Raw genomic sequence first — 27,280 nt, forward strand, 5'->3', positions numbered from 1 at the left:
AAAATAACACATCACTGGATTATCATAGAAATTGTCACATTTCCCTCCGTGTGCTCTCCAGCTGTTAATGCATAGAAGAACTTCTTTGAGAATTTTTTATTGCACAGTATTTCAGATTTGGTCTCCATTTTATTTTCTACTTCACAATTGAGTATGGCAGGTTAAGAATATACTGTGTATATATAATATTAGGGTTAACCCAACATTCAAATCAAAGCTTTATACTGTATATCAACTTACTTAAGTCTCATGACCGAATACTGTTGGCTTGAAAGTGACCCCTGCACTTAATGTAATGCCTCATACACACTAGAAGATATGAAAGATATTGGTGAACGATTTCCCTTGAGCTGATCATGAAAGATATTGTGCATACATATTGAACGATTTTGATATGATAGACTAAAGATATCTGCTAAAATCGAGGGTGGGAGGTGACGGTGGGTGAGGTGATGGCGGGACAGGTGGGAGATGAGTTGACACGGGGGAAAGAGTGGGTGTGGTGATGAGCCGGCCAAAGTGGGTGTGGCGACGGGGGGTGAGGTGATGGAGGGGTGAGAGGGTGTGAGTTGATGGCGGGTGAGGTGACAGCAGTGAGAGGGGGGATGTAACAGTGGATGAGAGGGGGTGAGGTGGGAGGGTGTAAGGTGATGTGGGTGAAATGATGGTGCAAAAGGGAATGAGGTGATAGGGGAAGAGAAGAGGCTAGGAAGAGGAGGCAGGTTTCTTTATACCACCATAGGTGGCTTCCCATTCACCGGGGCATGGCTCTCCTGAGGCGTGCTCTCTTGCTCCCTGGCACCCCTACGAGTCTCCATCTCTATGTGCCGGTGGCACCGTACGTATCTCTCTCCACCCGGTGCCACTGCAGGTTTCCACCACTTCAGCCACTGCTGCATTTGTGCTCTCCCCGGCCACTGCTAAATTGTTCTCTCCAGGGTGCCGCTACAGGTGTTTCCGGCAGCCGCTGAAGTTCTCCCTGAGCCTGGTGATACTCCAGTTCTCCCTGGTGCCAGGTCCGCCAGCATGCCCTCTCTCTACCTGGGCTCCTGGAGCACAAGCTCCACTGGAGCCACCAGACCGGGCAGCGACTACAGATCAATATTGCTTAAGTCACTGCCACGCATATACTGCTTACTTGTAACGCTCACTGTATTTGCCAACAGTATTAGCGCTGCTTAAATGTAATGCACACTCCAGTAGCCAACAGTAGTAGTGCTGCTTACACGTAACGCCCACACGTTACCAGTTGCTGACAGTAGTAGTGCTGCTTACACGTAACACCCACACCAAGTACCAGTTGCTGACATTAGTAGTCTCTCTCACACATAATTTACCTCATTCTTGCAGCTCATCCTCTCCTTCCATTCGCTCAGCCAGCTCCGTCCATGTAACTCTGCCCTCCACCCATATAGCCCTGCCCATAGGCGAATCTAGTATTATGGTAATGAGTGGTCCCAGATCTAGACATAATAGTAGGGGGACCTTTGCGCGGCATAGCCACACAACAAAAGGTGGCGTGGCCTCATGGGAAGGAGGCGTGGCATCACAAAAAGGGGTGTGGTATTACACTTTAGACCAGTAATGCCCATTACACATTTTTTTTTTAAATAAAGTGATTTTTATTGATTTTCAAAAGAAAAAAGACAGACCAAATAAACAATACTTATGTAGGCAGTAAAGGTGCAGCGTAACAGTAGGTACTTTCAGGGGTTACAGTATGTGGTAGCTAGAATAGGATATTTACAGGCATATGGAAAAGTATACACACATGTTACACACTCAAATAGTAGGATGAGCAGGATGGTTGTCACTGCTGTATAATTAGGATAGGTACACAACCACATAGCTACCCGTAGCAGACGAACGCATAAAAAGGTAGAGCGGTATAGACATGTGGACATAACGTATTCAAAACCATAAAATACCAAAAATCCGTAAGTCCGTTCCCCGGTATAGTCAGTTGACAAAAGCACCACTGCCTAGACTGCCCATTACACATTTTAGCAAACTCCGTAATACCCATTACACATAAAGGCACACGCCGTAATGCCAATTACACATAAGGCCACACACCATACATATTGTGCCACACATCATGATGCCCATTACATACTATATAACAAACCTGTAATGCCCATTACAATTTTGCCACATAAGTGCTGCTTACCTACGTGCTCATTTCTAGGGGGTTCTTGCTTGATGGCACCATAGTACCCATTACACATGATGCCGCACACCATAGAACCCATTACACATGATGCCGCACACCATAGAACCCATTACACATGATGCCGCACACCACAGTACCCATTACACATTATGCCGCGCACCATAGTACCCATTACACATGATGCCGCGCACCATAGTACCCATAACACATGATGCTGCACACATAATGCCCCTTACACATGATGCTGCACACATAATGCCCCTTACACATGATGCTGCACACACAATGCCCCTTACACATGATGCTGCACACCGTAATGCCCCTTACACATTAAGCCACACATTATGCGTAATGCCCCCACATACCGCCACTTGTAGCGTCCCTTAAGCAATGCCCCCAAAAGTGCCACTTACTGTAAATTTTTATATGAGCCTTCGCTGCTGCTGCAGGGAAAGATGGAGAGCGGTCTAGAGCGCTGCGCAGAGCACGCTCCCACTCCCCTCCTGTTGTCCCCTCTAGCCGAGTGGACAGTTGAAATATTGTGCGTGCTGTTGTTGTGCGTGACGCCGGCACTACATGATTAAAGAGGGGGCGGGCTGAGGTGAAAGCGGGGAGAAGAATTGGAGCGGAAGCTGGGCAGAGAGCAGGGGGCTGCCCGGCTGTATTCAGAGCACTGCAGGTCACGGCTGTTTGAAATAATACCCCTTTTACAACAGAAAATGAAGGGATTTAACCGGGAATATGGTCCCAGGATCATGCAGGGACATTCCCAGGCTGACCCCTTATACACAAGCCTAGTCCCTGCATTTTCTGGTGTGAGGGGGAGAGACAACCACTCCCCTCTCCCTACCCCCCTTTAACCAACCAGCTATATCTTCGGAACCAACTGAGCCATTTACATGAGACCAGTAGCATATTGAAGAACTTTTGAGTTGGCTTTGAATGATTTTGGTCCTGTGAAACTGGGCTGTTTGGTTCCAGAGAAATCTGGCTTAGCAAGAATCTTGCTGAGCCAGACATGTGAACACTTATCCAGGTGACCAATTGTATGGGCGATCCACTTGAATACCCACATTTATTACCCCAAAACAAATCTTACTACCAGAGGCGGGGCCATTTCGGTCCATTTATCAACCGATTGGAGACAGTAGCATAGGCTGGGTGCCCTTCTCTTTCGGCTTAGAGGAAAGAATCACACACACTTTCCACCCTGTTTGTAGTTTTACCACAATGTTATTCTATAAAGCTGATAACCCTGAGGAAGCCCCTTGCTGGGCGAAACGCGTCGTGGTGAAAACAGCACGTTTTGTCTAAAAAGACTTTTAATAAAGAGAATAACACCAAGTTATGGACATTGTTAATATATTATGGACTGAAATTGAGAAGTGCGCCATTCCACACTTGTTCATTCATATATATATATATATATATATATATATATATATATATATATATATATATATATATATATATATATATATAGGACTGTGTGGCAGCGGCACTCGACTTTTAGGAAGAAATAATGACCAGGAGCCTGGATAAATTCCCCAACGTTTCGAGGCTGTGTGCCTCTTTATCAAGGTGCAGATAGGTCTCGAAACGTTGGGGAATTTATCCAGGCTCCTGGTCATTATTTCTTCCTAAAAGTCGAGTGCCGCTGCCACACAGTCCTATACGTCCTGAGGTCCTCTCAGGTTTTTTCACGGAGGGCACCGCTTTAATCAGACAGAGACACAGCTAATTTGTTGGAGTGCCGCCCCACCATTCTACTATATATATATATATATATATATATATATATATATATATATATATATATATATATATATATATATATATGCCATAGTGTATACCGTTTTAATCTATTACATAAAAATACATCACACATACATGAACATCAATGAATGGACAATTTGCACACAATAAAAATCCAAAGTATAAAGTGGCAAGTGCATCAGATAGGGAACTTAGAGGTAGTCCCGGTGGGCAGGGACATTGGACTGGACTGGAGGACGGTTATCCTTAAGCAGCGCATGATCCTGATTGTGCCCGGGCGATTGTGGTATCATTTTGCATGCTCACTTTGAACTATATTAACTTATGGTTCACTGGCCATCTGGTAACTACCTCTAAGTTCCCTATCTGATGCACTTGCCACTTTATACTTTGGATTTTTATTGTGTGCAAATTGTCCATTCATTGATGTTCATGTATGTGTGATGTATTTTTATGTAATAGATTAAAACGGTATACACTGTCATTTATATGCTCTTTTTTCATGTACAAATGAATACAAGTTGAGCAGAGACAACATATGACATATGCAAGTGTATATGGAAAAAGGAACATATCCATAGAAGGAAAGTATTAGTCTATTTATCCTATGCTGGTGGTGGTTGAACCTACCTTCTCCCTATTGTGTACATTTCTGGGTGTCTGAGAAACACCCCAAGGTGATACCCATCCTAGCATTAGGTGTGCACTGAGAATTGCACTTTTTCATTATTTTGGTATATATATATATATATGCGTTTGTAGATCCGGCACTCCTGCTTCCTGGTGCAGGCGGACTGGGTGCCTTTGCAAGATTTGAATAAAGTTGGTAGTGTGTCCTCCACAGAGTAATGCACCGCACGGCACTCCAGTTGGTGAAAAAAAGGCAAATTTATTGTGCAACGGTTTCGGAGCCTAACGCTCCTTCATCAGGCTTACAGCAGAATCCTGCTGTAAGCCTGATGAAGGAGCGTTAGGCTCCGAAACCGTTGCACAATAAATTTGCCTTTTTTTCACCAACTGGAGTGCCGTGCGGTGCATTACTCTGTGGAGGACACACCACCAACTTTATATATATATATATATATATATATATATATATATATATATATATATATATATATATATATATATATAATCACACTCACCCCATCCACAGCAGCAAACGGAGCAAGATAAACGGATCAGCACTCAGTAATTGGTGAAGAAAGTAAAGTGTATTTACATTACACGCATGTTATAACAAACAGTGCAGACAGCTGTCCCAACAGCTGTTTCAACCGGGGTGTCCCGGTTTTCATAATTTCTGATGAAAACCGGGACACCCCGGTTGAAACAGCTGTTGGGACAGCTGTCTGCACTGTTTGTTATAACATGCGTGTAATGTAAATACACTTTACTTTCTTCACCAATTACTGAGTGCTGATCCGTTTATCTTGCTCCGTTTGCTGCTGTGGATGGGGTGAGTGTGATTCTATAGTAACATTTCTGGACCCTGCACCGACTGAACTCCCTACAAGTGAGTGCCATCTTGCCTTTTTTCATTATATATATATATATATATATATATATATATATATATATATATATATATATATATATATATATATATATATATATATATATATAGAATAGGAAAAACAGGCGTCACTCCTGGGGTCTTTCAAATAGTTAAATTTTATGGGTGAAACAAAAAATCAATGCATGCTCATCGCTGCCGAAGCAGTCGACGTTTCAATGTCACACAGACACTTTTCTCAAGACACGATGTGCATGTGAATAAGCAAAACAACATACAAAAAAACACAATATATAACTTACATGGCTGGCAGCGTCCGCCCGGCGGCTGGGTGCACTCCACTCCTCCCCCAACACGGGGGTGACTCAGCGTGCATGACGCCGGCTTCCTGCTCCCGTTGCCGGGCAACCAATCAAGCCAACGCCCCCAGCCGCCGGACGTCATCCTGTGGATGACAACAAACACAAATCATGAATGAAATACATAGTACAAGCGGCTGTTCAAGGCTGACAGTCCGCTGTGTGTGAAAGGCTGGTCACAATGGCCAGATCACACACGCTGAAAACATTCCTGACAAGACGCTGCATACACTGAGATAACACAGATGAGCAGCTACCGCACTGAGCTGCCGTCCGTGAACATGACAGGCTGACAAATCACACGGAGTGAGAGCCTGCTGGTATTAACTGTGAACATGCCGTTAATGAACATGACAGGCTGACAACTCACACGGAGTGAGAGCCTGCTAGTATTGACTATGAATAATCATGACAGAACGCTACATGACCGAAAACAAACTGCATATTTCTGACCTGAAAGGAAACATGAATGATACATAGGGCACTAGAACAATATACTCCAGTTAAACCTCTCATTCAATCCATGCGGTTTGCACGTATTTAGTTTATATATCCATCGTGCTTCAAGTTTGAGCAGAGCACCATCCCGGTCTCCCCCCCGTCGAAATGGGGGTATATGATCAATCAAGATGAATTTTAGGTCCTTGATGGTGTGGCCCGCATCCAAGAAATGGCGTGCAACTGGTTGGTCAGCAGTCTTATTTTTAATAGCGTTGTTTATGGACGATCTATGAAGGGCCATCCGGTCCCTGATGGTTCGGATGGTCTTCCCCACATAATGTAATTTGCAGGGGCAAAATAAAAGATAAACCACGTGAGTGGTCGTACAAGTTAGTATATACTTGATCCGGAAGTTGGTGTTATTACTAGGATGAGAAAATGATTTACAGGCTACTAGATTTTTGCAAGTGATGCAATTTAAGCACTTGTAGCAACCTGGGTCTTTTGTCAGAAAGTTGGATGCTGGAGGTAAAGCATCGAAACCTGTGATGTCTGTGTGAACCACACTATCTTTAATATTGTGGCCCCTAGTATAGCAGGCCATGGGTCTTTTATTCTTCAATCCAGGCAAGGATCCGTCCGTTTTTATTATGGGCCATAGAGCAGTAGTGGCTCGCTGTACCACTGGGCTGGACAATGAAAACTGTTGTTTCCATGGTACTACATCATGTTGGTTTCTGATCTTAGGTTGTAGCAATGTCTCTCGTGGTATGGCCAAGACTTCTAGCTGAAGTTGTTTTAATAATTTGAGTCCGTACCCTCTAGCCACAAATTTATCCACCACCTTGTTGGTGCTTTCCACCGCCATAGCCTGTGTGCTGGATATTCTGGCCACTCGCATCAGTTGCGATTTTGGGAGGCCTTTTTTCAAAGGGTTGGGGTGATGACTGGACCCAAGCAGCAGGGTGTTACGATCGGTGGGCTTTGAATATACAGATGTTTGTAGCTCCCCATTCAATAGACTAACCTGCACATCCAGATACTCAATTTTTTCTGACTGGATGTTATAGGTGTATTTAATTGGGCTGCTGCTGTTATTGATGGCTATTATATGATTTTCCAATGTGGTGATGGGACCTGACCACAGACAAAACAAGTCATCGATGAAACGACAATATAACAGAATATGCTGTGAGATGTGATCAACCTGTAGAAATTTTTCTCGTTCCTCCGCAAACATAAAAATATTTGCGAGGCTCGGAGCGACCGGGCTGCCCATTGCACACCCGGACTTTTGCTGGTACAATTCGCCATTAAATAAGAAGTAATTTCTTTCTAAAGTAAGAGTGAGAAGCTTTAGAAATAAGGCATGATCCATATCGTCAATATTGTTGGTTCGAAGAAAATCAGCTACCGCTGCTACCCCAGATGTTTGGGGAATTGCGGTGTAAAGACTGCAGACATCAAGAGTTACTAAAACTGTACCAACTGGTATGGAGCTTATTTGCTTGAGGCGGAGCAGAAAATCTGTAGTGTCCTTAACATAGGTCGGTTGAAGTTGTACATGGGGCTGAAGTATAATGTCCAGAAGTTTTGATATTGGCTGAAACAGAGAATTATTGGCAGAAATGATGGGGCGGCCCGGTGGTTTTATGGGGTTCTTGTGCAACTTTGGTACTGTGTAAATGACCGGGGTAACTGGAAAATTTTGAATTAAGGCTTTTGCAAGATCTTTATGTAGTAAATTGTGCTGACATGCCTCAGACAATATAGCATCCAATTCCCGCTTGTAGTTATTGGTTGGATCTGTGGATAATTTAACGTAGACCTCCGGGTTATTAAGTTGCTGCATGATTTCTTCCTTGTAGTCGCCCAAATTTTGGACGACTATTGCTCCGCCCTTGTCCGCCGACCTGATGACTATGTGTCGGTAACCAGACAAATTTTTAAGGGCTGTGCGTTCATCACGGGATAAATTGTACCTAATGTTAGGCATGGCCGCATTATATTTGGATACTGAGGCATCCACTAATCTCGAGAAGGTGGGTAGTGACGTGTTAGTTGATGGGGGATCAAACTTGGATTTGCTCCTGGATTGTATAAATTGTTGGACGGAGTTTGATGTTTCTAATGGATCCTGATATTGGAAATGTTCCTTTAGACGTAGGTTACGGTCAAATCTGTGGCGATCTATTTGCCATTGCAGCTCGTTGTGGGGATTTGTGGGGATGAACGATAAACCTTTTCTGAGGACTGATTCCTCGGCAGCTGTTAGGGTATGTGACGACAAATTGTAGATTAGCTCCTCAGCAGGGCTTTGAGCTCTCTTTGCCCTCTGGTTTTGGCCGCTCCGGCGGGTGGCCGACCTTTTGGGATTGTGGAGGATGTTGGCTCTAAAGGGACCTGGGTTCTGCGGCTTGGATCATCCGACTCCTGGACTCTGAAGTCACTATCCGAGTTGGATGTGGCCGTCTCTCGAGCTCTATTTTCTCTTCTCCGACGATAGCCTTGTGTGCCGGACCTATAGTTTTGTGGGCCTGGTTCACCCCCCATTAGCCACCTATACACTTTATTGTCCTCGTAATCCCGAGATACAGTGTTGAACTTGCCTGCCTTGAATTTCAGCAGGTCTTTTTTGTAATTCTCAATTTTGGTGGTTAGGTTGCGGTGCCAGTCAGGGTTAGAGGATTGTAGTTCAGGAACTTTATGTAGTGTCTCCAATTTGTCGATTTTTTCTTTGACCAGTACCATTTCCCTCTTAGACTCCTCAATGACGAGGAGCATGAGGTCCATGCTACATTTATTAAGGGTTCCGACCCACTTAGTACAAAAGTCCGGATTATACCGTCCAATTGTGGGGATGTTTCTAACTCGAAACCCCCGCGGGATCATGTGTTGTCTGAAATATTTGGATAAAGAAGATCCATGCAACTGGTAATCTACCTCCCGCTTTTTAAGATGGAATAGTTGATTGAATATGTCATCAAGCGGTATGTCGGTTGCTGTGTCGTCATCTGTGTCCTCGAACAGGATATGCTGTGCGTCCGTGTCGTTGAAACTGTGCGATAAACCTCTGGTGGCTGGCATGGTGCGACAGCCTGCCAGGGTGTTGGATTCCGAATCCATGTTGTAATCAACGGATGTAAGCCAGAAATGCTGATAAATAACTCAGTGGGTGCCTTGCTTCGGTTGGATCGCGCAAACGGTCCTGGTAGATACGAAGGTGCTTAAAGCCGGCACTCCCAATAAACAATGTCAAAGTGCCCCGGGTGCCTTCCAAATGATGTATAGAATAGGAAAAACAGGCGTCACTCCTGGGGTCTTTCAAATAGTTAAATTTTATGGGTGAAACAAAAAATCAATGCATGCTCATCGCTGCCGAAGCAGTCGACGTTTCAATGTCACACAGACACTTTTCTCAAGACACGATGTGCATGTGAATAAGCAAAACAACATACAAAAAAACACAATATATAACTTACATGGCTGGCAGCGTCCGCCCGGCGGCTGGGTGCACTCCACTCCTCCCCCAACACGGGGGTGACTCAGCGTGCATGACGCCGGCTTCCTGCTCCCGTTGCCGGGCAACCAATCAAGCCAACGCCCCCAGCCGCCGGACGTCATCCTGTGGATGACAACAAACACAAATCATGAATGAAATACATAGTACAAGCGGCTGTTCAAGGCTGACAGTCCGCTGTGTGTGAAAGGCTGGTCACAATGGCCAGATCACACACGCTGAAAACATTCCTGACAAGACGCTGCATACACTGAGATAACACAGATGAGCAGCTACCGCACTGAGCTGCCGTCCGTGAACATGACAGGCTGACAAATCACACGGAGTGAGAGCCTGCTGGTATTAACTGATTTGTGTTTGTTGTCATCCACAGGATGACGTCCGGCGGCTGGGGGCGTTGGCTTGATTGGTTGCCCGGCAACGGGAGCAGGAAGCCGGCGTCATGCACGCTGAGTCACCCCCGTGTTGGGGGAGGAGTGGAGTGCACCCAGCCGCCGGGCGGACGCTGCCAGCCATGTAAGTTATATATTGTGTTTTTTTGTATGTTGTTTTGCTTATTCACATGCACATCGTGTCTTGAGAAAAGTGTCTGTGTGACATTGAAACGTCGACTGCTTCGGCAGCGATGAGCATGCATTGATTTTTTGTTTCACCCATAAAATTTAACTATTTGAAAGACCCCAGGAGTGACGCCTGTTTTTCCTATTCTATACATCATTTGGAAGGCACCCGGGGCACTTTGACATTGTTTATTGGGAGTGCCGGCTTTAAGCACCTTCGTATATATATATATATATATATATATATATATATATATATATATAATGCATTATGTAACACTCTCTCAAGGCCACCAGTAGTCTGTAGAGAATTATGTAACTGAACATATTATTGTTATTGCTTGCTTATATTGTGAAATTGACAGTTTTCTTTATCTAACCTTTTTGTTTTATACCTGTCGATCTATGATTTCTCTTAAGTACTGCACTGTCGGTATTATTCTACTGCTGTATTTGCATAGTATACATGTGCAAACTTTATCTGATAACTGACCATTAGGGCGGAGTGAAAAAACTGAAATTGAGAAATTCAAAATCGGCTAGTGTGGGAAAGTTGTGACTTGACCCTGAATAAGAAATGTGCAAAAGCTTTTTGATCTGAGTCAACATCTTCTGTTCTGGCAAGAGGCCCAAAGTTTAACTTTTTTGGTGAAAATGACGAAAACTATGAAGATGCTCCGATCTAGTTATAATTATGTCAGGATGTCTTAGAGTGGTTTATTAATATACTTTAGCTTAGTATAAAAGAGTACGAGCTTGTCCTAGTGCAAAGTGACTGACTGACTTTGGCGGGAGAAAAAAACCCCTGATAAATGACCCATTTTCATGGTTTCAATTGTGAATATGGTGTTTTCTCCGGAACGTGTTTTTTTTTTTTTTATATTTAAAGTAAACCACAAGACATGTATAACAATTTATTGGGGGGCAGGCCCATGACACCTACAAATAAGTAGCTTGGGTGGAGGCACTATTAAGTATCTGTAAAGTAAAGACAGTCTACAGTGTAATATGGCCTCTCAAACCACCTTTACATCCAAATGGATGTCTGAATAAGGTATAAAGCCCTGTACAGATGTGTCCTCATACACTATTGCTGCAATTGCATCAAACAGCCATTCTCAGCACACCAGTCCCCTTCCAGCTCCACTTGTGCTGAGCCGCTATTTCACATGAATATGCACATTAATCGCAATGGGATTAGACAAAACCACTTCACGACCCTGCCACAATGCTGGGGCTTTTTTTAACTCCACGTTCCATTGTGCTTCATGTACAGATTCAGACTGTCCGCTCATCAAACTATATATCAAATAAACATAAATTTATATGGTAAATGCCCAGGGCTGGTTTCAGTGGCGTAACTAGAAAATCTACTACCCCAACCCTACCTTAAAATATTAAATTAAGTGCATTGTGTTTATATGTCACAATTATCTGGTGAGGGACAGGATTTGCTTCTGTTTGTCCACATATATTATGATTGGCAGCAACTAGCACTGGTTTTGCCTGGTACATTGACCATAAATAATATGAATTGATTTTGGTCCACCAACCCAAGGCACCCCTGCGAGTGTCCTGAGGCACCCCAGGGTGCCTAGGCACACAGTTTGGGAACCACTGGATTATAGGCAGATGTATTCAATTTACTTCTAGACAGCAAGTTATTTCTCTGTTTGGGGTTATCAGATATTCCTGCTAATTTTAGGAGTTTACGGCGTGTGATACAAATTCTGTCCTATATGTTTTAAGTTCTGATTGTGTTTCTGGATGTGTGTAGACCGTTATCTCCTGCATAATGTTTACAGGCCAGGGTAGAACGCATTTTGGGCATGGGATAAGCAGCTTTGTAGAACTGTTCATATGTGATTTCGTAGAATTTTTCCCCATTTACTTTATAAATGAATGTAGTTGAAACATTGTGTATAGACTATGATTGATTTACAGATAAAATAATGTCAATTTAATCCACAATGTAAGAAAACATTTGATCTACTGTATTCTTTTTCATCGTGCTTTGAAAATAGCAACTGACGTGTACAATGGTTGGAACGATATCACATTCTTCTCAATCTATTTTTTTTCCAGCAATCTTTGCTTTTATTTGACATTATATCATAGATTTTGCATGAGTCTAGCATGGTATGCATAAGCAGCAGTAACTTTGACTCTTGCGTTGCTTGCCATTAGAGTGAGCATAAGGAGCACTGGTTTTCATTTGAGGGTTTTCTGAGAATTGTCTTGGCAGCACGATCGCCTATTCTTCAGCCTACCCTTGTTATACCTGGAGTCTATCACCTGTGCTGTACTTCCGACTGCTTTTGTTATTCCTTCTGACCATGACCTGTACTTCAGCTTACCTCAGTTATACCTACTGATATCATCTATACCTCATCCCACCTCTGTTATACCTTCTGTTCATAACCTGTACTTCAGCTTACCTCTGATATACTTGCTGACCATCATCTATACCTCATCCTACCTCTGTTATACCTGCTGACCATCATCAATACCTCATCCCACCTCTGTTATACCCGCTGACCATCATCAATACCTCATCCTACCTCTGTTATACTTGCTAACTATCATCAATACCTCATCCTACCTCTGTTATACCTGCTGACCATCATCAATACCTCACCCTACCTCTGTTATACCTGCTGACCATCATCTATACCTCATCCTACCTCTGTTATACCTGCTGACCATCATCAATACCTCATCCTACCTCTGTTATACCTGCTGACCATCATCTATACCTCATCCCACCTCTGTTATACTTGCTGACCATCATCTATACCTCACCCTACCTCTGTTATACCTGCTGACCATCATCTATACCTCATCCTACCTCTGTTATACCTGCTGACCATCATCAATACCTCATCCTACCTCTGTTATACCTGCTGACCATCATCTATACCTCATCCCACCTCTGTTATACTTGCTGACCATCATCTATACCTCATCCTACCTCTGTTATACCTGCTGACCATCATCTATACCTCATCCTACCTCTGTTATACCTGCTATCATGAATACCTCATCCTACCTCTTTTACACCTGCTGACCATCATCAATACCTCATCCCACCTCTGTTATATTTGCTGACCATCATCTATACCTCATCCTACCTCTGTTATACCTGCTGACCATCATCAATACCTCATCCTACCTCTGTTATACCTGACCATCATCTATACCTCATCCTACCTCTGTTATACCTGACCATCATCTATACCTCATCCTACCTCTGTTATACCTGACCATCATCTATACCTCATCCTACCTCTGTTGTACCTGCTGACCATCATCTATACCTCATCCTACCTCTGTTGTACCTGCTGACCATCATCAATACCTCATCCTACCTCTGTTATACCTGCTGAATATCACCTATACTTCAGACTTACCCTAGCTATATTTAAGTGAAGATAAGTGAACATTTCAATTAATTGCTACAGAATTGAATTACTCTCATCGTATTGAGATGTTCAGAAACTGCAGAAAGTAACTTCAGAATAATAATTTAAAATTAAAAAACTTCCCCTCTACAGCCTAAAACTCCCCTTAGTGCCTAACCTTTGTAGTTGCTTGTGGGACCGGCTGGATTCTTACTGTTCGGGTCCTAGCTGCTGGTATTTTGACTGCACCCCCCTCTTACAATCCAAATTAGCCGTGATGTAGTTGGTAATAAAAGATAAAATGTAACTTCATTTTGCTTTAGGAAAATAGGATGTTGACGCTGTACAGTGTCTCATTGGTCTCAAGTGAAAATGTCTTGGTGAAAATGTTTCACTACTCAGGTTGAAAAAGCGTAGATGGGAAATGTAAAAAGTGAATAATGACATTCTACATTTTTGTTGTGAAATATTTGCTTCACGGTGGACATGTACATATCGAGCCATGCTAATCATGGCCGCAATGCAGCTGCTAGTGCCCATCTGGGGCAAGAAGTCGCACCTGCAATTGTAATCCCAAGCTCCTTTCTAATGTATTTTGAATGAGTCACAGGTGCGACTCTAATGAACGTGTTCGGCGGAGGGTGCATGAGCTTCGCCACTGAGAAATCATTAAATATTTCTCTAGTAAGCAGTTTCTATATTTGGGGACTAACAATATGCCTCCTTTTTTTCCAAAGCCTGGTTTTATGCAGTTCAACCACTAGAATGTGCTTGACATTTCCTCTCCAGCAATATGCATTATGTCTCTGGCCAACTAGTTAGATTCTTGCTATTATCTTCTAGAACAGCAGTTCACAAACTTTTTTTCTCCTGTACCCCTTGATAAAGCTTTTCATTTATAAGAACCCAACCTCTCAATTTGAAGTATCGACAGTACTTGTGAGTGGTAGTAAGTGGTATGCGCGTCCTTATATTAAGGTGTAGTGGAGGAGTAGTGTGTGGTCAGGAATCTGGTCCCTCTGTGTCTGGCTGCTGGCTGTTCCCACTAATGCCTGTAGGATTAATGCTGCTGCTTCTTCCACCCCTGTCAGCGCAGAACACTGATGTCTTAGGGCAGCATGGGTAGCTCCCAGTGGAGGTCGGGCAAAAGCACAAGAAGACCCTGATGACACTGCAGATGGAAACGGAAGTGACACACCATTATTAGTCTCTGCAGCAATGAGACTTTTTCAGCCATTGGGAGAATTTCTTCTTCAGCCATTACAATATTATTTTCATGTACCCCCCAACTGGTCTGCAGTGTACCCCCAGGGGTACGCGTTGCCCAGGTTGGGAACCACTGCTCTAGAAGGTGCTAGATTAATAAGTAGATTCTGATTGGTTGCGATGAGCAACATCTCTCACTTCTAAAAACTCACACTTAAGTAAATTTACCCCTTAGTGTCTCTGTAGTTCAATAAACATAGAAAACATGGCATCCAGGGCTACGAGGAGGGTTCTGCCCATCGACCAGAAGGAAGAGAATGAGGAAGATGAAGACGAGGATTCTGAAGGCATAGAGCAGGCATGTCCAAACTATGGCCCTCCAGCTGTTGTGAAACTACACATCCCAGCATGCCTTGCCATAGTTTTAGCCTTCCCTAATACCAAAACTGTGGCAAGGCATGTTGGGACTTGTAGTTTCACAACAGCTAAAGGGCCGTAGTTGGGCATGCCTGGCATAGAGAATGAGGAAACTGGGTATGCTGTGGACCCCATAGGGAGACTTATCGAATATTTACTGAGATTAAATACTTTCATATTCACATTTTCATTTTAAAAAATATCTGAGAAACCTGATGGTATACTTGGATTCTATGCATAAAATTCCATGGAAATTGGTATATTACATGTCAGATGCAAAATGTCTGTTAAGTGGTGTAATTTCGTCACATAATAACTATAATCAGAAAAAAAAAATGTTAGATACAAGTGTCTTGAAACATTTGATTTATTCATAAAGTCTTTAGCTTGCGGTAATGATGGTGATGAATAACGGTAATTTTAAAAGTTCAAAAAACCCATCGCAACAATAAAACAACTCATGTTTTCTTTCTAGTTAGAAAAGTATATGTCTGAATACACAGGAGGACTAAACCCATGCAATGTGTGTTTTTTCTCTCCTAGAAAAAACCCAGTTCACTTCCAAGAATTTAGTCACCCAGGAGACGGTGATTATGTGGAGAATGGAAGTCAGGATAACAGTGATGATAGACCGGAGTGTCCTTATGGGACAAAATGTTACAGGTAAGGACACCGCACCAGAACATTGCCAGATTGTATCTCTGTAAGACGTCTTATTACCTGCACTTTTCTATTCAGCATAGTTTGTCAATCAGCTTTCTGAAAATGTACATTGTTTGTTTCATAATGATATCCGCTGTTCTACATTCTTCTTTGGTGAATAAGATGGCAGTACTTTTCATGTGTCACGATTACCTTGTAGTAGGAACAAGCTCGAAGCCTTTGAGAAGTGAATACTTTTGTTAGAAGAGCCAAGTTTGCCGCCCACTTTTTGAAACGCATCCGTAGTGGTTATTTAGCCAATGTTTTTCTGAGGACATCTGACTGTGAAAATATAATTAGGAAACCGGCTTCAATTATTTGATAGCACAAAATGTTCCTCACACATGTACTGTACGTTGGTATCCACATCAACCTCCGTGAAAATAGAAGCTTTTGCTACCATCTGTGTTACAATACTGCTTGGTGTATTGTGTTAGTTCATGGTTCATTGCTGCATTTATGTGCCAGATCCATGAATTACTGGGTAATCCTTCACAATAATATAATGTTTAAATCATGACCATATTGATTTAAACTTGAAATGTTCACATATTCATTTATATATAATATGATATATAATTGATTTATTAATTGATGTCTTTTTTTTCAGCTCCCAAATACTGGCCCATACTTGGTAGCACAATTGTAATTAATAGTTAATAGTTGCTTTATCTGTCTCCCACTAAGATAGTGGTCCACACTGGGTGTCACAAATGTTTTTGAAACCGGTTTTCAGAAATACTGTCTGCCCCAACAAACTATTTTTTGAAAGCCGTTCATAACCATCATTTGGAAGCTGCATGAGATATTTAAATACAATTTGGTATTTTTCTTACACTACAATCATACTCTCCGTTTACCAAATTTGATCAAATCTGAGCTGGTGAGATAAATGACGGAATTAGCCTTATGATGAGCAGCTGCGAGTATCTTATCATTTGCGATCGTTATTGAATCAGGCCCTTAGTACACTACTAGTGAATAAAGCTGTAAAAGTCAGAACAACGTAATTCCAAGAAAAAAGGGAACAAAAAAAAAAAACCCAGGTCCTATATTAAATGACCCACTCCATACATACAGTGAAGGGGTTAACAGGAAGAGACATAAAACGCATACATGGAGGCAGATAAACTTCATGGCATGCCTGTAAATAAATGCTGACACACGCTTATGGTGGAATTTCTTTAGTGCAAATTTGGTGGTAGTGTTGTGTTGCCAATTTGCGGCATTCTTTTAGTTTACAGGAAGTGATTTATTCTTAATTGTTTAAGCGCTCCCTCTGAGAAAGGGGCTGATTTTTAATCATACAATTGAATCATACACAATAATGACATAAATTTGCCCGTCCAGTGTAAAAAATAAAATAGAGTTTATCTAAAGTGCACATATTGTTCTGAGCACCATGTAGCAAGATAACAGACTACATCATGCTTGGAACAATAAGTGCACTTCAGATAAGCTGGGTATGATGTGGACCCCGTAGGGAGATTTATCGAATATTTAAACCGCAAACCAGGTTAACAGCTCGGCAAGCAAGGTTACAGCATCACAGGGTTTTCCACAGGTTTCTCAGTCAGGGTACAGTCCAAAGCACCGAACGTAATATTACATTACCGGCCTATCACCCAGCCTCTTTTCAGCATCGGGAGTAATGGAGTGCCCCGGACACACATATAACAGGAAGCCACAGGTGCTGCTAATCAGCCAACACTGCTGCTAGTCATCCCCACCCTGCATTTGCCTATGGGATGCCAACCAATCTCAGACATTTTTTTGAAAGTCGCAATCATTTACAAACAAGGTCTTGCCATGTAAATGATTGTCGCATTTATATCCAATATGGCAGTTAATTAATTGCAATATACTATCAATTCATTATTCCGTTTTGTTTGATAATAATGAAAAAAGTGCTTACAGCATACTACCAGATATATTTACAACTACTTACATATTGTAATAAGGTTGCATTTAAATGTAGTTGGCTGTTTGTTATTTTGATTCATTAGTACTCTGTACGACAGATCCGGAGACCCTGTGTCAACCGCTTAAAGGTCTCATTTAAGCTCTTTCAGTTCATAAAGTATATAAGCAATGTTAATTTTTAACCACAACTATAGTTGCTTTATCGGTCTCCCATCAAGAAAGTTGCAAAGTGTTTGCTCTTCAATTTACAACATAATAATGCCACATTAGACGCTTTTACTTGTAATGTTACTATGGCAGTTTCCTAGCTTAGCGCTATGTTTTAAGTGTTTCCCCAATCAGCCTGCCCGTAAGCTTCAGTAACAGCTTTGTTATAATAGCATTAGGGGACAGTTATAGCTAAGTATCCAATCAGCCAGCCTGTCAATTTCAACTAAGAACAACCATATTATGAAGCTAGCTTTTTAGTGCAATCATAACATCAGCGGATGCAGGAACTCAGATGTGCAATTTTCCTAGGACTGCTTTTTCAGGGTAACCCCAGGCGAAACGCGTGATCACTATCATGCTGTGAATTGAACAGCAAGCACTTTATCAAGGATGCAACTTTCTTCTTCTGAGACCGAAATACAAGCTATAGATGCTGTTACAAATTACATTATACTTTATAAACTGAAGTAACTTAACACCCTGAGTGGTGGGTTTTCCTTGGGCAGGACAAACCTACCATGTTAGTTCTGCCTCAGAAATACTCACCACTGAATGAGCTGCCAGCATCTGTTCTCCAGCAGTCCCTGCTCACCTGAGGCTGTTGCTGGCTTCGGCTGTTGCTGGCTTCGGCTGTTCGCGGCCGCTCGGTGAGGTTCAGAGCAGCTCGATGGGGCTTGGGCGTGCTCAGGCATTCATGTGTTCAGATGCCCAAACTTCCAGCAGCAGGGGAGCCGCAGCGATCCTGCTTTTCCAGGGTGGTGACTGGGAGGTGAGCGAGGAGGGTGGGGGGTTGTGATGCTGGTGTGTGTGTGTTCCCAGATGGTGGTGTGCCAGTGTTGTACAGCTGGAGGCATCATTGACACACACCTTATCAGTGGCATGCCCAAAGATTTTCCAGGCATACCACCAACGTGGTTAAATAAGTTCTAATTTGATACATGGAGATCTCTGGCTCTATTCTTTAATACACAGAGAGCTCTGACTCTTTTCTTTGATACACAGAGACCTCTGACTCTTTTCTTTGATACACAGAGAGCTCTGACTCTTTTCTTTGATACACAGAGTGCTCTGGTTGTTTTCTTTGGTACACAGAGAGCTCTGACTCTTTTCTTTGATACACAGAGAGCTCTGACTCTTTTCTTTGATACACAGAGAGCTCTGACTCTTTTCTTTGATACACAGAGAGCTCTGACTCTTTTCTTTGATACACAGAGAGCTCTGACTCTTTTCTTTGATACACAGAGTGCTCTGGCTGTTTTATTTGGTACACAGAGGGGTATATTCAATGTTTTTTTGCGAGCTGTGACAGCGAGCAATGCTGACTGCTCGCTGTCACAGCTCGCACGTTTAGTAATTAACTGACCCTCTGCACACGCCGTTTCCACGTCGCTAGGTTTTTGCAGCGACGGGGAAACTGCGTGTGCGGCCGCTAAAACAGCGAGGCTCGCGGCTAAATGCAGCAGGCTCCCTGCATTAATCGCGAGCCTCTCTGTTTGGGGGGATCCTTGCCGCCATCTGACAGCGAGGATTCCCCTGGAACATAGATTAGAGTGATCAGCCGGCGCGGGGGTTAAACGGTTCAACTTGTTTTCAGCGATCCCCCTGTTTAACACCTTGCTGGCTGCATTGATTGCGGCGCTGAGAGCTGTGGCTCTTTTCTTTGATACACGGAGAGCTCTGGCTCTTTGGTGATGATTGTTTGTTAAATCAAGATAAGAAATCACAAGCTACTTTAAAATACAACCTAATTATATAAATGGCTGTTAATGTATATGTATGGTAGCCAAACACAATCCAATTATGATTTTATAGAGGTGTAATTAACTGCCTAATTAGACGCAAATTGCAATGTAATAAGATTATTATAAGGATATTGTTTCCTATGACTAATACACCTTAACAAAATCATACAATAATAATTGACACGGTTTAACTGTGTAATCATCATGTTCTGGCTGTAGAGGTTCTGTATGAAAGCAGCAATTACTAAGGGGGTATTTAGGATATACTGTATGTCACCAGTATTATATCAAGGAGATGCAGTCCTAAACAATGAAGATTCCCATATAGGCAGGTAAATAATTTACAGCAGATATGAATATAATTATATCAAACTATATTCTGAACATTCTAGAATCAGCTGTTGCAGCATATGTCTATAATAAAATACTTTTCCTATTTTTCCAACACAACAACGGGCAGTGTGGATGGTGTAAGGGTTAGCATTACTGCCTCAGCGCAGAAGTCATGGGTTCGATTCCCACCATGGCTCTAACTGTACAGAGTTTGTATATTCTCCCTGTGCTTGTGTGGGTTTCCTCCGGGTACTCCGGTTTCCTCCCACAATCCAAAAATATACTGGTAGGCTAATTGGCTCCCAACAAAATTAACCCTAGAATGTCTGTGTGTGTGTACATGTGGTAGGGAATATAGATTGTAAGCTCCACTGGGGCAGGGACTGATGTGACTGTTCAAATATTATCTGTAAAGCGCTGCGGAATATGTGCGCGCTATATAAGAAACTGTTAATAAATAACTATAGTTTCTTTGCTATTTTGTTTTAAGAAATATTTTGTGGTCTATGAAGATTCACTAAATATTAGGATATTTTAATGCAGATTAATAAAGATTTGATATTTACATTAAATATAATATTAATAATATTGAGGTTTCTATAGTACACCACAATGACAGCACTCCTGTTTTCTTCTCTTCTGTGCTGTAAGCCCTGGTGTGGAATGCCAACAGCACTGATAGCTATTCCTGTATCTGCTAATGCAACCGTAGTTTTCTCTGCCGAAAGACCCAGTGGGAATTTCTCTTCCTTGATTATTAATGAAATCCTGCAAGCTGGCCTTGACAAAGTCATCGCTCCGGTGAATCCTGTGACATTGTTTTTTCAGTCTTTTATAGCCTTAAATCAAGGCCCCTCTTTAGAAGTGATCCAACTGTAAAACAAGTACTTCAGCTGACTCCTCTGTCTGAGTCATGAGTTGCATACGGCCATAGCAGCCTGCTTATTGGTTTATGCCAATGTGGGTATTCACCCACTGTTCAGGTATCATTTATATCTGGACTTACACCATCCAGGGCCAGTGCAAGGATTCTGTGCACAAAGATTGGCCACACCTACCCTACTCCCCCTTCCTCATTAAACTCTTCCCAGCCAGCTACAAAAAACCTCACTCTTACTTTTAACCAATCCTTGGGAACAGCACTTTGCGGTTCATTCTGGACAGTAATATGCCGCACATCAGTCTGCAATGAATAATATTCCACACACGTGTCCCCTATACATCATTTTTCTATATTTCAGTGCCTATACGACATATTTCTGCCACGCATTGGAGCCCTTATATACCATACCACACATTTGTGTCCCGATGCGTGTTTATGCCACACACAATGCATTATGCCACACATCAGTGTCCCAGTGCATATTTATATTACCTATTAGTGCTCACAATAAGTAATTCCATATCAGTGTCCCACTACATAGTTATGTCAGCCATCACAATATGTAATTTCACAGCTGTGCCCGATATATAATTCCACACATCATTGTCCTAATACGTAATTATGCCACACATCAGTGCACACAATACATTGTCACACATCAGTGCACCAGTCTGTACTGGCTGCAGCCCCTTTACTGCAGCTCATACCAAATAGTGCAGGGAGGAGCCTGTTAGCACATATAAACATCACAGCTGCCGCTACACCCTGGGTGCAACATTACACTTCTTTCCCTTGAAGCTCCCTCCCAGACTCCTGTGAAATCTATCCAATGGGAGCATGGGGGTCAGCTTAGAAGGTCAGGGTTGCCCAATGCTGGGTCCCGAGTGTGCATGGCTCCAGCGTCTTTTGAGCGCCAAAACAGAAATTAATTGTGTATTCATTAGAATGCTTGCGAGAAAGTGCCAGCAATTCTCTACAACAGCTCTGACACGTTGCTGACTTCTGCTAACTAATCTGTGAATAGAATCTAAAATGGTCTCTACAGAGGAAATTGATTTGTAAACATTTTACTGCTTTTAATTTAAGTACTTCTGTGTGAAACTAGAAATTGTAATGAGAAAGAAACACTGCAGAATTGTTCCATACAGTGGTTACCAATAGCTCAATAGGGGTGGCCAAATAGGTCCTTGAGATCTACCAAATGTCCAGGTTTTCCTTTCCATCACCTAGCTGGTGCACAGCTGTAGTCATTACTAACTGTCATATTTTCAAACCTGTTGCATTCATTGCTACTATAGATCCCCAGGTTGGTAGATCTTGAGGAGAGGTTTGGCCACCCCTGCCTTTAGCCATCCAGCAAGAGTGGTCAGTACTGTATTTCCCCCTACTTGAGAGGGTTGACAACCAGTTCTGTGGCTCAAGATTTTACATACTTACATCTTCAGTCCTGTGACGATGGCAGCAACGCTGCAGAAAAATAGGCACCGTTCTATTTTTCCCAAGATCTGCACATGCAGTCTGAGCCCTCTAGTGTTCAGACTCTATAGCGCAGTGCTGCACTGTGTGGCTACTGGAAGGAGAGTAGTGGTGCCAGTCAGAGGAGGCTCCACAAGGGCCACCTCCTCTGTAAAAATGCTCCTGCTATACCAGGGCTGGGCAACACCGGCCCTCCAGATGTTAATGAACTACACATCCCAGGATGCCTTGCATCAGTTTCAGCATGGCCACATAGCAAAACTACTGCAAAGCATCCTGGGATGTGTAGTTCATTAACATCTGGAGGGCCGGTGTTGCCCAGCCCTGTGCTATACAGATGCAACGCCGCTCATCCAGTGCCGTTGTATGACAGACCGCCCCCGCTGGCGAGCAGATGCTACATCTGACTGAGACGCGCGTCCCAGTTTACCGCCGGCGGGGGACGGGAACCCTGCCCGTCTTTGCTTTCGGGAGACTGGCAGGGTTGGGGGGGGGGGAATGAGAAGGGAAGGTAGGGTAATGTGACGGGGACCGGCAGCTCCATTGTAAGGGGATGTGCGCATGTCCCCTTGCAAAGTCTGGCGGGGGGTTGGCGTGTGCCAAATACACCGCCAGCCAACTTGCAAACGGAAACATTTTTTAGGGCCCCTTACACTTTGAATTAGGTCAAATCTGAGAAAATCTCACGATGGATTGGGTCAATTTATCTGACAAAATCTGATGTGCCTGTCTGACCAAATCTGATGTGCCTGATGTGTAGGACCCGATGCACAATCCCCTGCGCATTGGGTCTAACCAAGATATTGATCCTCCTGCACGTTGTATAAATCTCAAGTCAATCAGGTCCAACTTGTTGGACAACAAGTTGGACAAGTGTAAGGGGGACATAAGTGTCGTGAGTTACCTTGAAGATCAGATGTGTACATATTGATAGATTTTCTGTGTTGCTGTATCGCATGCATGCAGCACCTGACAAATGTGACAATAAATAGCGATGAAAAGAATTGTAATATAAATGTGAGTGTGATCCCTGTCCCTGGATATTCAATAAAATGCTCCAGTAATAGGGTGATGTAAGTGACAAGGTGTGGATGCCGTGCTTAGAAACATAAACACAAAATCAATTTCTTGATTGAAGTGGAGAACTTTTTGTCTGAGGAACAACTGAGGCATAAGTATACAGTAGTTCCTGAAGTCCCAACATTGCCTGCAAGTTCAATAATAGGCGGAGTGGTGTTCTATCTAATCTGATGCAATCTGCAGAGAAAAGTATTCTTATGATTGTTTTCTGTAACCATTGCTAACATTTTGTACTAAGGACCTTATTCTGGGCTACATGCAATGCTGCGAAATTTGCAGTGTTGTGTGTGGATGGAACACTGCCCGCATGGCTCCCCCCCCCCCCTCCAGATACCGCGTTCCCCCACATGCATGCGAATGGTCCTTTAGCATAAACATCCATTCGCAGTTTGCATGCGGGGAAGAAATCCTTCCAGGGTAGCCGACCATCCAATGATTTCTACAGCGCTCGCAGGTGTAATGCCGCCCATACACGCTGCGATTCCCGGCGGTGCGATGTGTGCTTTGAGGTGCTCGCTCCCGCGGCACCTCATCGCACAGTACAAAAAGTATGTGCTGCACATACTTTTTGTACTTGCTTTTCATCACATCGCATTGCATGCACAAGGCATGCAATGCGATGTGATGGATGCTATTTAAGCCCAGAACGCACGCCGGGATCGCAGCGTGTATGGGCAGCTTAAGACTCCTGAGTGCAAACCTCGCCACCTAGAATCTGGAACTTCCGGGTAGCATTAGGATCTAGCATCTGTCTCCTTCAAGGCGGTGCCCATTTTTATTGCGGTAGATTTTCAGCAGATTTTATGTGGATGGCCAGATCTATTGGAATCTGCAGAGACCATTTGTCCCCACAGCACCAGCTCCAACAATGGGGACTGGGCGGCAGTGCCATTGTTTTGCCACAGTTTACCTTACAGACAGTGTGAGTCCATGGTGAATTCATAAAAGTTCAAGGATAGTTGATAGAACTCTTCAGGTTTCCTTCTTATTAAAATAAAGAGCTTAGAACGGTTGCTTAACCACATAAACACGCCCATGTTAAGTATGTAAATGGTAATGACCTAAAGTTTGTTGATGTTTTTACGATTTGTGGCTTATTCGTAGTTTTTTTATTTTTTTTATATCAGAGGGCTCTCCTCCACTGTTATTCTGGACAGCCATAGGCCGCATGGCACCAAAACTGGGGTTTTCAGGGGAGAGGGGCCAGAATATGAAATGTGTTTTCCTTCCTTTACATAAAGCAATGCGTAATTATTTTAGTTATGTATTTTCAATCTAGGGACAAATTCAATTAGCCACAGGGTTCACTATAGATACAAAAAGATGCTAAGAATATCTTTGACTACAGATATGTCCTCATACATCAATTCTGCCATGCCAGTCTCGGAGTCTACATAGGAAATTCTACGATGCACCTACCATGGTTTTCTTTTTGCCAAGCCATGTTGTATTGTGCTTCATAGTCAGACACAGATATGCAAGTGTTGTGTATAAGATTAATCCGGAAAGTCTACTGGTGCATTCTAGTCACCTAGAGTTGAGACTAAGTTACATTTTAGCCAAAGAAGACTCCCAACGATAGCAGAATTACATAGGACCTGGAGGCTCACTACTGCCAGACATCTCACAACATATGGAGTATTGAGGCTAGATGTAATAGGATACATCTGTATGTAATGGTACAAGGACACAGGGCAGCGGCACTTATACAAGTCATATAGTTGCTATGGAATAGTCCTGGGCTATTAGAAAAGCACATGGACTCATGGGAAATGGGCGTATCGTGGTTTTGTTTCAGTAGATTAGAGTAATGGCTCAATTCTTTGTATTTTCAAGTTTAGTTATATTGTACTTTGAGTTATGAACAAAACTTGTATTCATTTCATATAATATGCAAGTATTAAAAAACATTAAAAATAAAATAGAAAATCACATAATACTGTACACAGGTGTGCTGTTAGGTAAGTGCACAGTGCTTCTGTGTTATGAATACATTATCTCATAACAATAAGAAAATATACAGTTTTATTGGCCACCTCAATTAAAGCGGTGGTCAAGAAGTTCCGTTGATATGTTCAGAATGCCTGTACCTCGCAGCCTCTAACATTTTTCTATAGTGTTGCACAAAAAAATGTGCAGTGTTAAGGTACTGTAACTGCCAGTGTTGTGGGCTGCTGAATGCCATGAGTATTATATTGCCCACATTAGGTTTAGTTTGGTGATGGTGGGCTGAAACGTGTGGCAGGTTGGATATTGCATATTATTATTTTTTGGATATTATTATTTTTATTACATTTTATTTACAAGTGGTTGGCAGTGCCATACATATGGCACACATTAAAACAATACATCGTACACAGAACTAAGCATAACAGTTACTGAAAAAAATAAAACAGAGCACAGGTAACAATTAGCATAACAATTCTCACTACACAATACAGGAATTGCCCGGTGCAGGTTGTTGTAGGTTGAGATGAACGATTACAAGTGAGAAGAGCTGCAGGTATAGACAGTCAACGAACAAGAGCGAGAGAAGAGAACTGTTGAGAACAAGAGGGAAGAGGGACCTGCTCCACAAAGCTTACAGTCAGTATAAATAAAGGAGATTAATTATGGCACCAGAGTAGTCACTGTTCATCTACGATCCTAATCCACCAACATGAATGATGAAAATGGCTCTATCTAGGTAACTCGAGTACTTTAAAAGCGGGAAGCTTAGCAATAAATGCAGCATCACGGGGAACTCTTGTTCCTTCTCCCTTGGCAAGACATAATTATGTAAGTAGATGCTACTGCTAGGTCAAGGCCTATAAAGTTGCTAACTTTAACTATTACTTTATAATGAACTGAATAAAGGACCATAACATTTATACTCCCATTTAAAAGGAGAAAAGCACAGATGCATAATATCTTCCCAATCCAAATCTATTCTCATGCAATTACTGTATCTCATCTTAATTTTGAAAGTGTTCTCTATTTCAATCACTGCAATAAGAAGGATCTCATGATCAGCCTGACATTTCCAATTTGCCGGTACTTGAAACGCTGCATTCTAATATATTTCCCGGTATAGTTAGCATGTTATTACCATATGTAATACAATATACATTATTCTTCTTCTTGAGATGATCGGAAAAGGAAGATAGAGAAGAAAAATAAATGTGTTCAGTTATGTATTACATCACCTCCCTGCATTAGCCGCGAGCCTAGCTGTTTGGGGGAGAGGAGAGCGAGGATTTCCCCGGAAGGTAGAATAGAGTGAGCGGCCGGCGCGAGGGATAAAGAGCGAGGATCGCTTGTTTTTTGACGATCCCTGCTGTTTAACCCCATCTCCAGTCGCATTGAATATGGGCCATTGTTTTCCCCAGTACACTAAATGATATCTGTAACCAGATTTAAAAACCAAAAATTTGCAAATAAATGGGTAAGCCCCCAAGCCGTCAAGGATTCTCAGAGTATCCCCAATTTCTCAACAACCCCACCGTGTTGTAGAAGACCAGGGTTTAGCTAAATACTGTAATGATGAAAAAGATGTATTTGTAATAATCAAAAATGTCCAAAA

The 27,280-nt window shown here is 42.6% G+C and overlaps 1 protein-coding gene across 1 annotated transcript in view; it reads left to right on the forward strand.

Annotated features, from left to right (window-relative positions):
• APLF (aprataxin and PNKP like factor) overlaps positions 1–27,280 on the forward strand; it is a 176,473-nt gene that overhangs the window by 126,149 nt on the left and 23,044 nt on the right. The window contains exon 8 of the mRNA XM_083175813.1: positions 15,913–16,032. Coding sequence (XP_083031939.1) covers positions 15,913–16,032 — 120 coding nt within the window. The remainder of the gene's footprint in view (positions 1–15,912; positions 16,033–27,280) is intronic.

Source organism: Crinia signifera, chromosome 3 (assembly GCF_055691185.1).
Source record: "Crinia signifera chromosome 3, ASM5569118v1, whole genome shotgun sequence".
Classification (NCBI taxonomy): domain Eukaryota; kingdom Metazoa; phylum Chordata; class Amphibia; order Anura; family Myobatrachidae; genus Crinia; species Crinia signifera.